We start from the raw sequence: 13608 nt of genomic DNA, 5'->3' as shown, positions 1-13608 counted from the left end.
GAGGTTGTTTTCAACCTCCCGGAGGCTCGAGGAAAGCCTCCATAGTCCAGGGAGGGCAAAAAGCCCCCCCACCCTACCCATGGTGCAGGAGGCTGACTAGGCCACACCCACCATGGCCACCCCCCCCCCCAGCCACTGGGCAAAGGACCCCTTGCTAAAATTTTTGAAGCCCTCCCCTGATCTTGGCTTGTATGCCACTTTCACTGCAGAGAATTTCAGTTTCTTTTTCAACTTGGACAAGAAAGCAGCAATTTTTCTATATTGCTTTTTAACCGATTACAGGATATACTCAGTGCTGGGATTCAGCCGGTTCGCATCACTTCGGGAGAACCGGTTGTTAACTTTCTGAGCAGTTTGGCAAACTGGTTGTTGGAAGAAATCATTAGGGCAGAGAACCGGTTGTTAAATTACTTGAATCCCACCACTGGATATACTGTCCCACCAACTCACACGAGTGTATACAGCCAGAAAGCTTTTTTTGCCTGCAACGCTTTTTGGAATAACTATGCAACTCTGAAATGTACTGGGGCCACCTGATCAATTCAGGAAATATGTAGTCAATTTTGCTAACAGAGTACAGGATATGTACAGGTACATATCCTGTAAAAAAGGGACGCGGTGGCTCAGGGGCTAAGACACTGAGCTTGTCGATCGAAAGGTTGGCAGTTCGGCGGTTCGAAACCCTAATGCTGCGTAACAGTGTGAGCTCCCATTACTTGTCCCAGCTTCTGCCAACCTAGCAGTTCGAAAGCACATAAAAAATGCAAGGAGAAAAATAGGGACCACCTTTGGTGGGAAAGGAACAGCGTTCCATGCACCTTTGGTATTGAGTCATGCTGGCCACATGACCACGGAGACGTCTTCGGACAGCGCTGACTCTTCGGCTTTGAAACGGAGATGAGCACCGCCCCCTAGAGTCAGGAACGAGTAGCACATATGTGCAAGGGGAACCTTTATCTTTTACCTTACAGGATATGATCATAGTCCAATTGAAAAAGATGTGAAAATCAGAACCAGCTCCTCTGTTTAAAACTTAATCTACCTTGTTCTCTGGTACCGTTACTTCTATTAAAATCCAGGAGGGGGAAAAAAAACAACAACTGTGGATCAGCCTGGAAATCTGCCCCCTTGTGGAAAAAAAACAGAGTGGATGTATCCCAATGTTTTCCAGAGATAATGTTCCTACCGTTATATTGCTTGAATCCTGCATTTTTTATATTCACATTTATCTTGCTATTCTGTTCTCTAAGGGCTTTCAGGGGAAAGGAAAACCAAGGAGCAACGGTGGAAAACATACTATACCTGGTGATGTCATATAGAAAACTGCATGACTTTTTACTGCTAGCTGCCAAGGAAGGGACAGCGGGAGAAGGAAGAATGAATTGCGTCATTTTTGTATGCAAGAGATAAACCCAGTTTTAATTCTTGGCATCTGCAAGGTGGCTTGAAAAGATTCCCATCTGAAATCTTGGGAGAGCTAAATGGAATTTTAGCCCTCTACCATCTAAGGATTGCCCTGACAGAATAACAGAGTTATAAGCAGGACACCTTATACCATTTCAGACAAATGATTATCCAATCTCTTCTTAAAAACCTCCAGTGTTGGAACATTTTTGAGATCTCTCTGTCTTCAAATCTCGCTGTTTGAGGAAGCTGCATAACGTTCTCAGAGACTCTTCCCATCCTGCTTACAATCTTTTTGGACTGTTGCCTTCTGGCAGAAGATACAGAACAATTAAAACTCGGACCACGCGTTTTCTGAATAGTTTTTATCCCAGAGCTCTAATTGCACTCAACCATGAACTCAAGGGCCACCATCAGTGAACTGTTGGACAGCATTACATGGTCTGTTGTGTGGATGTTTGGGTGGTTTAGGGGTGGGGAATTTGTGGTGGGTGGGTGCTGGGTGGGTGTTTGGGGATTGTTATGTGTGTTGGATCTGGTCTTTGGGTGTTAAGTGAATTTTGTTGTATGGGTATACTGTGTATACACCTACAATGACAATAAAGTTGTTGTTATTATTATTGGTTAATCTTTAGTGAGATTCACAGCCTTTGAGGCTGGTTAATAGCTCAGCAGCTCGAGCCCTAACCAAGGACCTAGGAACTGTTAAGGTATCGTCGGAGGATGTAAGCTGTTCCGAGTAAGGTGTTTTTTGTAGAATCAAAATGTTCAAGTCCGGTAAATTTAGAATTTCTAAATAGCGGGGTAGCCCTTTGCGTATTGCTCTAACAATCAGGACAACACACGATTTCTTTTTCCACAGTCTGCTCAACTTCAATTTGCAAGTGCTGCTACTTTGTGATTTTTTTCTTGCTGCTTATCTTCAATCCGTGCATCACCAGGTATTGCAATGTGAATGAACCATACTTTTTTCTTTTCAACTATTGTTATGTCAGGTGTGTTGTGGACCAAGTGCCTGTCAGTCTGAATCCTGAAGTCCCACAAGATCTTGAGTTTCTCATTCTCTAAAACTTTCTCAATCTGATGTTCCCAGTGGTTTTTGCTGTACTCAAATCCAAACTTCTGGCACAATTTCCAGTGAATGATCTTAGCAACGCGGTAATGGTGTTGTTGTTGTTGTTGTTGTTGTTGTTGTTGTTATTATTATTATTATTATTATTTAATCTTTAGTGAGATTCATAGCCTTTGAGGCTGGTTAATAGCTCAGCAGCTCGAGTCCTAACCAAGGACCTAGGAACTGTTAAGGTATCGTCGGAGGATGTAAGCTGTTCCGAGTAAGGTGGTTTTTTGTAGAGTCAAAATGTTCAAGTCCGGCAAATTTAGAATTTCTAAATAGCGGGGTAGCCCTTTGGGTATTGCTCCAAGGGCTCCAATTACAATCGGGACAACACACAATTTCTTTTTTCACAGTCGCTCAACTTATTATTATTTACAACTTCTGGAGGCAAGTTGTTCCATTGATTAATTGTTCTAACTGTCAAGAAATTTCTCCTTAGTTCTAGGTTGCTTCTCCCCTTGGCTGGTTTGCATCCATTGCTTCTTGTCCTGCCTTCTGGGTTTTTAGGGGATAGGTTGACCTTCTCTTCTTTGTAGCAGCCCTTTAAATATTGGAATACTGCTATCATATCACCCCTAGTCCTTCTTTCATTAAACTAGATATCTCAATTCCCGCAACCGTTCTTCATATTGCCTAAAGTTTGTCCCTTGGGAATCTGGCATGTTACAACAGTGTTTCTCAACCTTAACGACTTGAGGATGTGTGAACTTCAACTCCCAGAATACTGAGTTAAAGTCATCTGTCTCTTAGCTACCGTAATCCACATTTTGTTTCTCAGTGTCTTTGATGGAACCTGGATTTTAGGAATCCCAGATTGCAAAAACACTCCTGGGGCTGAGGTCACACTAAGAGGATAGATCTCTCTGGAAACGTCAAGGTGGATGCTGATAACCAGCGAAGTGCAAAAGTGCCAGGAAAACTACTATTGGGAAAAGATGATTACAATGCTTCCTCGGTGGGTCAAAAGACCCGCAGTGATCCATCATAAGAGATCTGCTTGTCTAACCTGGCAAACGATTTGTGGCTGCATCACTGGTTCCCAAATGGGAAACAAAGCAGTTTATTTTGTTGGATAAATGACATTTAAAAGCAGCTGAGAAAAGCTGGAGCCAAAGTTGAAGAATGTAAGATGATCACAATGCGGCAAGTTTTATGCAGTTCCAGAGACGAAGTTGCCACTCCATTAATTAGAGGTTCAGTGTGCTTTCCTAAGCCATTTTCATTGTGCCTAAATTAACCCATGGGAAGGGACCAAGATTACTTAAACTCCCCCCACCTTTCATTGATGTCCTATCTTGTTCCACTAATACAGACTTTGCTATAAGAGATGAAAAGCCAATGCAATCCTAAAATGCATTAACAGAGGGATACAATCAAGATCAAGGGAGGTACTAATACCACTTTATAAAGCCCTAGTAAGACCACACCTAGAGTACTGCATCCAGTTTTGGTCACATATTATACAAAAGACATTGAGACTCTGGAAAGAGTGCAGAGAAGAGCAACCAGGATGATTAGGGGACTGGAGGCTAAAACATAGGATGAACGGTTGCAGGAACTGGGCATGGCTAGTCTAGTGAAGAGAAGGACCAGGGGAGACATGATAGCAGTCTTCCAATATTTGAGGGGCTGCCACAGAGAGGAAGGGGGTCAAGCTATTTTCCAAGGCACCGGAAGGCCAAACAAGGAATAATGGATGGAAACTCACCAAGCAGAGATTCAACCTAGAAACGAGGAGAAAATTTCTCACCGTGAGAACCATCAACCAATGGAACAGAAGTTGCCTTCAGAAGTTGTGAGAGCTTCATCATTGGAGGCTTTCAAAAAGAGACTGGATTGCCATCTGTCAGAAATGGTGTAGGGTCTCCTGCTTGGCCGGGGGGTTGGACTAGATGACTTACAAGGTTCCTTCCAACTCTGTTAATCTGCAGATGACCAGGCTGAATCCGAGGGAGGAGTCAAGCACGTCATCAGTTTAGAGTCCCTTTGCACCCACAAGAGAGCTAAATCCAGCCCTCTCTTGACCCATTATCTTCCATTGACCCATATCTACCATCAATTAGCCTTCACCCTTATGAGATCAGATTCTTGTTTAGTGGTAGCATGAAATAAGTTTATATCTTTTTGGACCTAATTCTGGCTCCTGATTTCTTGTGCTTGACATTAACTGGACTATTTTTTCACCCCCAAAACTTTCTTGTGTTGCAAAAAAAAAAAAAAAAAAAAAAGTCAGAAAACTGAATTTTGCATCCATGATTTTTTGAGATTCTGATCTGCTTTCATGAAATTATCTATCCTTCCAGTAGCCCTTAAACTATATCCAAGCAGCCTGTTTAAATAGTATCTAGCTATTAAAGAGTAAAGGCAGTAAAAAAAAAAGAAAGGAATAAGAAAGGAAAAAAGCAAAAGTGCAGAAAGAAAGAAGAAAAAGGAACAGAAGGAAGGAGCTTGCGAGTTCCTTTGCAGCAAATGTAAGTACAATTTTTTAAAAAAACGTTCTTGTAATTTTCTTGACTACAATAGAGCACTGGGGTTGATGTTCAACTTTTCAATTGAATATACAATTTCCTGGTTATTTTCCACCTTATTAGTTCCTGATCCTGCTTAACTTTTTTCCAAGATCATTTAAGATTAGCTAAGTGTTCCCCTAGGAATAAATAAAACTCAAACAAGCTGGACAGCAGGCATAACATCTGGCTTCAACCCACAAATCTTTCAAAACACAAAACTTTTCTTCCTTCTTTCTCTTTTGACGCTTCATGGCCTGTTGTTAAAAGAATTTTCTTATTCTACGTGCAACCCTGGGGGGGGGGGGCAAAATTACCTACTTGTGTCAATGAAGACAGCATCCACATAGATTTTGGTACAGAAAGATCCCAGGATAAATCCACAGGCTGGTCCAAACACCAGCATTGTAAACAGGATCCCTGCAAAGAAACACAGAATAACACAGTGAAGATTAGGGCAAGAAAAGGGACTGTCCCATGTCTGGTGTCGGCGGGAAACTTCATTCTGGAGAGTGTGGAACTCACACCATTGGACATTCTCAATGCGTTCTGACATAGGCTCGGTTTAAAAAGCAGGAGGCAGGAATTACTGGCAAAACTGCAATTACTGCAGGTTCGAATCTCCCCAGGCTCAAGGTTGACTCAGCCTTCCATCCTTTCTAAGGTAGGTAAATTGAGGACCCAGATTGTGGGGGCAATAAGCTGACTTTGTATAAATATACAAAAGGATGAAGGCTATTGCTTAACGCATTGTAAGCCGCCCTGAGTCTCCGGAGAAGGGCGGCATATAAATCAAATTTTAAAAAAAACAAACCTCTTTTATTTACACGACTGTGAATTACGTTCATTCACAGTCAGCAAGGTTTGCCCAAATAGTTTTTCAAAAGGAATATTTCTCAACACACCTTATCTCGTTTGGCAAGCTGCCACCTAATTTGTTTCCAACCGCAGCACAAGGCAAAACTTGGTACAGAGTTTCTCAGAGTCACAGAATCAATGAATTGTTTCCTGCAAAAGCCCTCTCCCTGTTCACTCCTCTTTTGTTTCCTATGGGAGGGGCCAAGCACCTCCAAGGTGTGGCTTTTACTCCTGAGTCGACCCTGCTTTCTTAATTGTTCTTGTTTTCTGGCAGTTCTGCGCATGCGCACACAGGGTCCAGCTGTTCCTCTGCCTCACTGCTGTCTAGCTCCCTCTCTGCCTCTGATGCAGAGCCCTCATCCGAGCTTTCCCCAGCCCCCAGGACTGGCCCAAGTTCCTCCCCAACCTCCTCACTGTCCAACTCTGCTTCCAGCTTTGCTGGCCGCCAGCAGGCCACAACACAATTATCCAGATCATGGTTGTCTCAAAGGTGCTTTTCCAAAAGACAAGTGGACTTTCTTGATATAAAAACATTCTTTTCTGTTTGAGTAAGCTCTCTGTTAGACAGATTTCTCACCCATCGGTCAGTTCTCTGTGACGTGTCACTGTCCTTTCTCTTCTGGTCTTTTGTGTTTTTCTTTCATATTGTAGGGTAGAAAACTTGGTTTTCTGTCTTTCTTTGCTCTTGTTTGTGTTGCGACCGAGAAAGTCTACTTGTCTTTTGGAAAAGCACCTTTGGGTCACAAAATGAAAGGTTTTTTTTTTTTTTTTCCCTGGGACCTCCAATCTTGCAAGGCAGGAAGTAGAATTCTAATAGATGAGAATATTTGTAGCTCAGGGCCGAAATGAGGTGTCCTTGGTGCTCTCTGATCTTGGTTTCTTGCAGATGTTTCATTACCCAACTAGGCAACATCATCAGTTCCAAAACAGAGACCAAACCCCACTCCCTTCTAGCATGGATGATGTTACCTAATTGGGTAATGAAATATCTGCAAAGGAACAACCAAGCTCAGAAATCACCAAGCATCCCGCAGTAGAATTCTAACCTGTCCTTCTCATATATTAATTTTGTAAATAATTTTGAGTAGAGTTAGCAATCACTCCTTCAAACAGAGCACTTGGTCCTGCTCTTGTTTTCAAGTTATTGCGGAGATGAACCACCTAAGAATGTCCCATTTCCCCCACTCCATCTTGCTCCATGGAAACGCTGAATGTATATAGCCCCCCACCCCAATTGCAACCAAGTTGTAATTCTTAACGTGATGGAAAGAGAACACTCTTAAAATACACAGAGCACGATCGTATTGAGACATGTTAACTAAATTCAAATTACTGTGAAATTAAATCAAATTTAGTTTTTGATCCATCCCCCCTCCCATTTCTTTCTTCTGGTCTCATCAATATTAATTGTCAGCGGCTCCCAGCAGATTAGTCAAAATCCTAATTAGAAAGTCACTAGATAAATTATGCCAAGCAACTCAGCCCTTTCAATGCCTCTTGCTTGATAGATGATGGATGCATTTCTTAGATGACAAGACCTGATCATTCTTTTCAGGGGTAAGAATATAGATCCTCCATGTTCAGAGGCAGTTTACCAGCAAGTACAAGAACCAGCAAGGGATGCAGTGCCTCAGTGGCTAAGACGCTGAGCTTGTTGATTGAAAGATCGGCAGTTCAGCGGTTCGAATCCCTAGTGCCATTAACAGGGTGAGCTCCCGTGACTTGTCCCAGCTTCTGCCAACCTAGCAGTTCAAAAGCACGTAAAAAATGCAAATAGAAAAATAGAGACCACCTTTGGTGGGAAGGTAACAGCATTCCGTGCGCCTTTGGCTTGAGTCATGCCAGCCACATGACCACGGAGACGTCTTCGGACAGTGCTGGCTCTTCGGCTTTGAAACGGAGAGGAGCACTGCCCCCTAGAGTTGGGAACGACTAGCATATAATATCACATGATTGTCCCAGAGTCCTCATGGTCACATGATCAAAATCAGGGACTTGACAACCGGCATATAAGTCAACATTTGTGACCTTCCCAGAAAGCTTCTGACAAGCAAAGTCAATTGGAGAGGTCAGATTCGCTTAATGACTATGATCCTTACTTAACTGCAGTGATTCACTTAACAACTATGCCATAAAATCTGATAAAATTGGGTGCAACCCATTGAATAATCACCTTGCATAGCAACAAAAATTCTGGTCCCAATTGCTGTTGTAAGTCAAGGACTATTTGTATGACGGACAAATTTCAGACCTGGGGTTTGGACCCGATCAGGTAAGAGAAGATCAGATTACAAGGTGCCTGGAGGGGCTCCATTTTTTAAGAATTAGAATTAGAATAACAGAGTTGGAAGGGACCTTGGAGGTCTTCTAGTCCAACCCCCTGACCAGGCAGCAAACCCTACACCACTTCAGAAAAATGGTTATCCAACATCTTCTTAAAACTTCCAGTGCTGGATCATTCACAACTTCTGCAGGCAAGTTGTTCCACTGATTAGTTGTTCTCACTGTCAGGAAATTTCTCCTTCGTTCTAAGTTGCTTCTCTCCTTGATTAGTTTCCACCCATTGCTTCTTGTCCTGCCCTCAGGTGCTTTGGAGAATAGCTTGACTCCCTCTTCTTTGGGGCAGCCCCTGAGATATTGGAACACTGCTATCATGTCTCCCCTACTCCTTCTCTTCATTAAACTAGACATACCAAGTTCCTGCAACCGTTCTTCATATGTTTTAGCCTCCAGTCCCCTCATCATCTTTGTTGCTCTTCTCTGCACTCTTTCTAGAGTCTCCACATCTTTTTTACATCATGGCGACCAAAACTGAATGCAATATTCCAAGTGTGGAATACTTACCAAGGCCTTATAAAGTAGTATTAACACTTCACGTGATCTCGATTCTATCCCTCTGTTTATGCAGCCTAGAACTGTGTTGGCTTTTTTGGCAGCTGTTGCACACGGCTGGCTCATATTTAAACGGTTGTCCACTAGGACTCCAAGATCCCTCTCACAGTTACTACTATTGAGCATTAATTTGAGGGAAATTAATGTGTTAAATAAACCCAGTGCAAAATTGGACTAATCATTGGCTATTCCTATGAAGGAAATTTTGAAGCCTTTTTCCTCCTATCTAAGATCCTACCACTAGAGGATGCTAAAGCAAAAGAAGAGGGAGAGAAGGAAAAAAGAGAAAGATTGAGGGTGGGGAAAAAAGAGGAACATGGGTGGGAATCACAACCCCAAGGTATACTTTTCCAGGATCAATCTTTTGCAATTTCAGGTAAAGTGTAAAAACAGCCTGCCTGAAGTTCTGGAAATCCCCTGACATTCATGATTGCTGACACTGGGGTGGAGGGGAAGGACTAGGGGTTGGACTTGAGAAGAGAACTTTCTTAAAAGACTGACAAATTACCAACTAATAAAGGAGAATATTTGTAGCTCAGGGTTGAAATATGGGGTCCTCGATGCTTTCTGAGCTTTAATGTTTTTTTGTTAGCACTGATAATGTTACCTACTTCCGATAATGAAACATCTGTAAGGAAATCATCAACTTTTATATAATCTTCTCTTCCAGATTTGAGTTGGTTAAGTGGGACCCTGTTATACTGTTTGCTGATCAACTGAACCAAGTTCCTAGTCCTCCAGATAGAGGCCAGATTCTGCAGCATCCAGAGCATTGCAAGGATTTCACCATGAAATGCATGTGAAGGGACCAATGGCTTGAAGGGATCAGAAATATCTGCAAAATCTATAGGTTTATTGAAATAAGGGTCTGCAGAATCTATAGGCTTATTGAAATGACCAGACCAGGGTCATCATGCAAACTCTGTCCCTTATGCACATGTCTGCAAATCGAGACACAAGTGCAGAAAACTTGGAACTTACATCATGATATTACGATGCTCATTTGTCCCCTACACACCTCTCCTGCAAACATCCACAGGTACAGCAATGATTGAGGGACAGAAGTTGTACCATAAACTGTATAATCTTGGTCTGAAAAGTCAAAAGATAGTCAGAACATTTCACTGTCCAGTTCTCCGGTTGGGAGATCCGGGGGGGGGGGATAAGGAATTTAGAAAATGAAGGGGAAAAATAATAGGATGCAAAGCTCAGAATTTATATGTAAAAAGTTAAAATCTCGGGTGTTTTCCCGCATCATTAAAAAACTGTTAATTGAAATACTTACAAGCCTGGCTAAAATCCCAGCTTAAAATCCTCCAAAATCCCAACAAAACACTTTGTAAGGTCTTTTGAGACTCTGGCTAAAATCCTAACCAACACTTTAAAAGTTTTCTTTTCGGCAACGTTTCGACAAGCTCTCTAATTTGTCATCATCGGGCCCCGACTTTCAGTTTAGAAGCTGTGGGTATGTTGCGAGATCGGAGTTGTCGCTTTTCTATGTTCGCTGCTGCTGACGTATGCTGGTTAGCCTGCAACTCTGTGTCCTGATTGGAGGGCAGCAGTTTTTTCTCCTGCTTCATTATCCTAGCTGCAGCCTGATTGAGTGTTAAAGGCCCAGCTTTCTCTGGTTCCCTATTACTAACTGTCAATTGCAAAGAAGGAAGGATTCTGGTAGGCATCACAACACCGCTGATTGCCTGTATATTTATTTATTTATTTGTTTCCAAGTCGGATCTGACTTTTCAAATGGCCAGAGAGTGGAGCAAACACCAGCCTTTCGGCTTTATAGCTACCAGTTCAAAACGGGGACATCTTATTCTATCATTGTTGACAATATTTCTTGTATGTATCCCCCCCCGACCAAAAAAAAAAAAAAACCACACCAAAAAAAGCTTTTGGCTGAGTGATGATGGAGAGGCCAGGTGGTTTACAAGGGAGGTGAACTGAGTGTGTTTGTTTTGCTCTGCCATATGGAAGAGTCACCGGAGCAGGAAATATAAACCCTGTAAAGAATGGGTAAAACAAACTGTGGATCAAACAAACCCCAGGAGCTTTTTAACGCTGTGACTCAGAGATCCTGTCCACAATGCAGGCCTTGAGTTATAGACTTCAAAACAAAGGGACACAAAGAGATCAGTGGCCTTCCCCCGAGACTGGACTCTGGAGGAACAAAGAGATCAATAGCCAGAACTTCAAGAAATGAAATGGAATCTCAAGGAGGCCGTTTCATCCTCGTTAAAGCTAATTAACTAAGCATCTGGAAGACAGCAAAAATGGAATATATAGGATGAAACAGAGAGAGACCAGGTGTTATTTTAATAAGCAAATATGCATTGGGGGTACAGATGCATCACGATTGATTCACCTTCCTAAATAAGGTTCCAGATTGGATAATTCAACTATTTATAATTTAATTCTTCCTGGTTGTTGGGTTCAGCTCAGCTCTCAGGATGCTAGTGAGCAATTCCAGGGACCAAATTTCTTTGGGGAGTTTCTTGTAATTCAATGAAAAGGGCATACTTAGCCCTGCCTATTAACAGCTGAAGTTTTTTTGCATTGGCAACATACAAGAAGGCATTTTCACCAAAGTACCATTGGAATGCTAGGCTAAAATACAGAAAAGAAATTACTTGGAAATAGGAAGATAATAATAATAATAATAATAATAATAATAATAATAATAATAATAATAACAACAACAACAACAACAACAACAACAACAACAACAACAACTTTATTGTCATAAGATGCCATAAGAATTTTTTCCCCTGTAAATTTAGGGCTCCTACACTAGAAAGATGGTGCTGGAGAAGATTCCTGCGAGTCCCTTAGACTGCAAGGCGATCAAACCGGTCAGTCCTAGAGGAGATCAACCCTGACTGCTCTTTAGAAGGCCAGATCCTGAAGATGAAACTCAAACGCTTTGGCCACCTAATGAGAAGTAAGGACTCACTGGAGAAGAGCCTAATACTGGGAACGACTGAGGGCAAAAGAAGGAGAGAGAGCGAGGTGGCTGGATGGAGTCAGTGAAGCAATCGGCGTGAACTTAAATGGACTCCAGAGGTTGGGAGAGGACAGGAAGGCCTGGAGGAACGTTGTCCATGGGGTCGCGATGGGTCGGACACGACTTTGCAACTAATAACAACAACACTACCCTGTTTCCCCTAAAATAAGACATCCCCTGTTAATAAGCCCAATCGGGCTTTTGAGCGCATGCACTAAAATAAGCCCCCCCTGAAAATAAGCCCTCCCTGAAAATATTTAAATGCATGCGCAACCGGTCCCCACCATTTCCTCTGGTTTCCTCCATGCACCCCAAAATAATAAGTCCTCCCCCAAAATAAGGCCCAGTGCTTATTTTGGGGTTCAAAAAAATATAAGACAGGGTCTTATTTTCGGGGAAACACAGTAGAAGGTGTGTATGTGCGTGCGCTATACAATTTAGGGAGAGAGATACAAAAATAAAAACCAAATGATTAATTGCTCCCAAACACACCCCATTTGAAATTACCGACCAATATATTGAAAATGTATTTCTCTATAATTGGAAAAAAATATGTTCATTGTAAATGGTTGAGGAACTCATTAAAATCCTGCCCCCTCCGTGTGACATGCTATCAAAAAGGATTGATGGCATCTTTGCAAAACTATCAACAGACAGAAATCTCAACAGATGGAAAGCTGTGGATTAAAAGGGAAGCTGTTTGCAAACTGTCCAAGTTCCACGTTCTGATGGGTTTGATTTTGCACAGAAGGCAGTTAAAATTTATTAGATGTTGAAAGGCAGGTGAAGAGAGACAGGTGAAAAGGGTGAGAAACAAAGTACAGGTAGTACTTTGACTTATCCATTTCTATAACAACAAATGAGTGGTGCGGTGGCCTAGAGGTGGAGCTCTCGCCTCACAGTCAGGAGGCTGTGAGTTCGATCCTAGGTAGAGGCAGATATTTCTCTCTCTGGGTACGATGAGAATATATCTGCTGAATATAACTCCACATTGGTGACAGGAAGGGCATCCGGTCAGTCAACACTTAGCTCCATTCAGTTGCCCAGACTCCACCCCACAAGGGTTTATGTGGTCATTGAATGGACATTATTTCTATAACAACAAATCTATCTACTCATCAAAACCAGAAATCAGAGTTTCATTTTTTTCCCCCACTTCAAGCACAAAGTCCAGGAACGGTTTCCAAGGAGAAACAAAATTCATGGTGTTCTTTTCTTTAATCAAAAGCAGTCAATTTAGCCATCTCTAATTCCAGTTAATTCAGTTAATTCCATCTCTAATTCCAGTTAAAAGTTAATTCCATCAACTTTTGCAACCATTCGTCCACTGTGGGAATACAATGGCCTTCCATTTTTGTGCATAAATAATCTTCCTCCTCCTCCTTCTTTCAACCTTCTGAGATTGGGCAGTGTTGACTAGCTGATGCTGATCTATGTCATTTTAACCTTTCCTTCGTTTGTGCACATGAAAAAAAAACAACGACACACATTTTAAGATATATTCCAGTGTGTGTGTGTGGGGGTGGGGGGGATAGGAATAGATTGTGTCCATGTAGTCAGGGATATTTTGTATGCTTAGCAACTAAAGATTCAGGCAGCATCTACATGATGCTGGAAGCATTTAATTTAAATTCACGTCTGAATCGCATCCCACCTCAGGGATGCGATTCAGCAGGTTCTGGAGAACCGGTAGCGGAAATTTTTAGTACTTCGGAGAACCGGCAAATACCACCTCTGGCTGGCCCCAGAGTGGGGTGGGAATGGAGATTTTGCAGTATTTTCCCTTGGAATGGGGTGGTAATGGAGATTTTGCAGTATCCTTCCCC

At 42.2% G+C, this 13608-nt stretch overlaps 1 protein-coding gene across 1 annotated transcript in view; it reads right to left on the bottom strand.

The window, feature by feature from the left end:
• Positions 1-13608, bottom strand: part of SLCO3A1 (solute carrier organic anion transporter family member 3A1) — a 152604-nt gene that overhangs the window by 34037 nt on the left and 104959 nt on the right. Inside the window, exon 3 of the mRNA XM_070953592.1 lies at positions 5350-5448. Within this exon, the coding sequence (XP_070809693.1) occupies positions 5350-5448 (99 nt within the window). The remainder of the gene's footprint in view (positions 1-5349; positions 5449-13608) is intronic.

Source organism: Pituophis catenifer, unplaced genomic scaffold, assembly GCF_029215685.1.
Source record: "Pituophis catenifer annectens isolate HBS135680 unplaced genomic scaffold, rPitCat1.0.hap2 SCAF_14, whole genome shotgun sequence".
In the NCBI taxonomy this organism is placed as follows: Eukaryota; Metazoa; Chordata; class Lepidosauria; order Squamata; family Colubridae; genus Pituophis; species Pituophis catenifer.
Note: the sequence above shows the minus strand (reverse complement) of the source record. Positions and strands in the feature narration are given on the sequence as shown.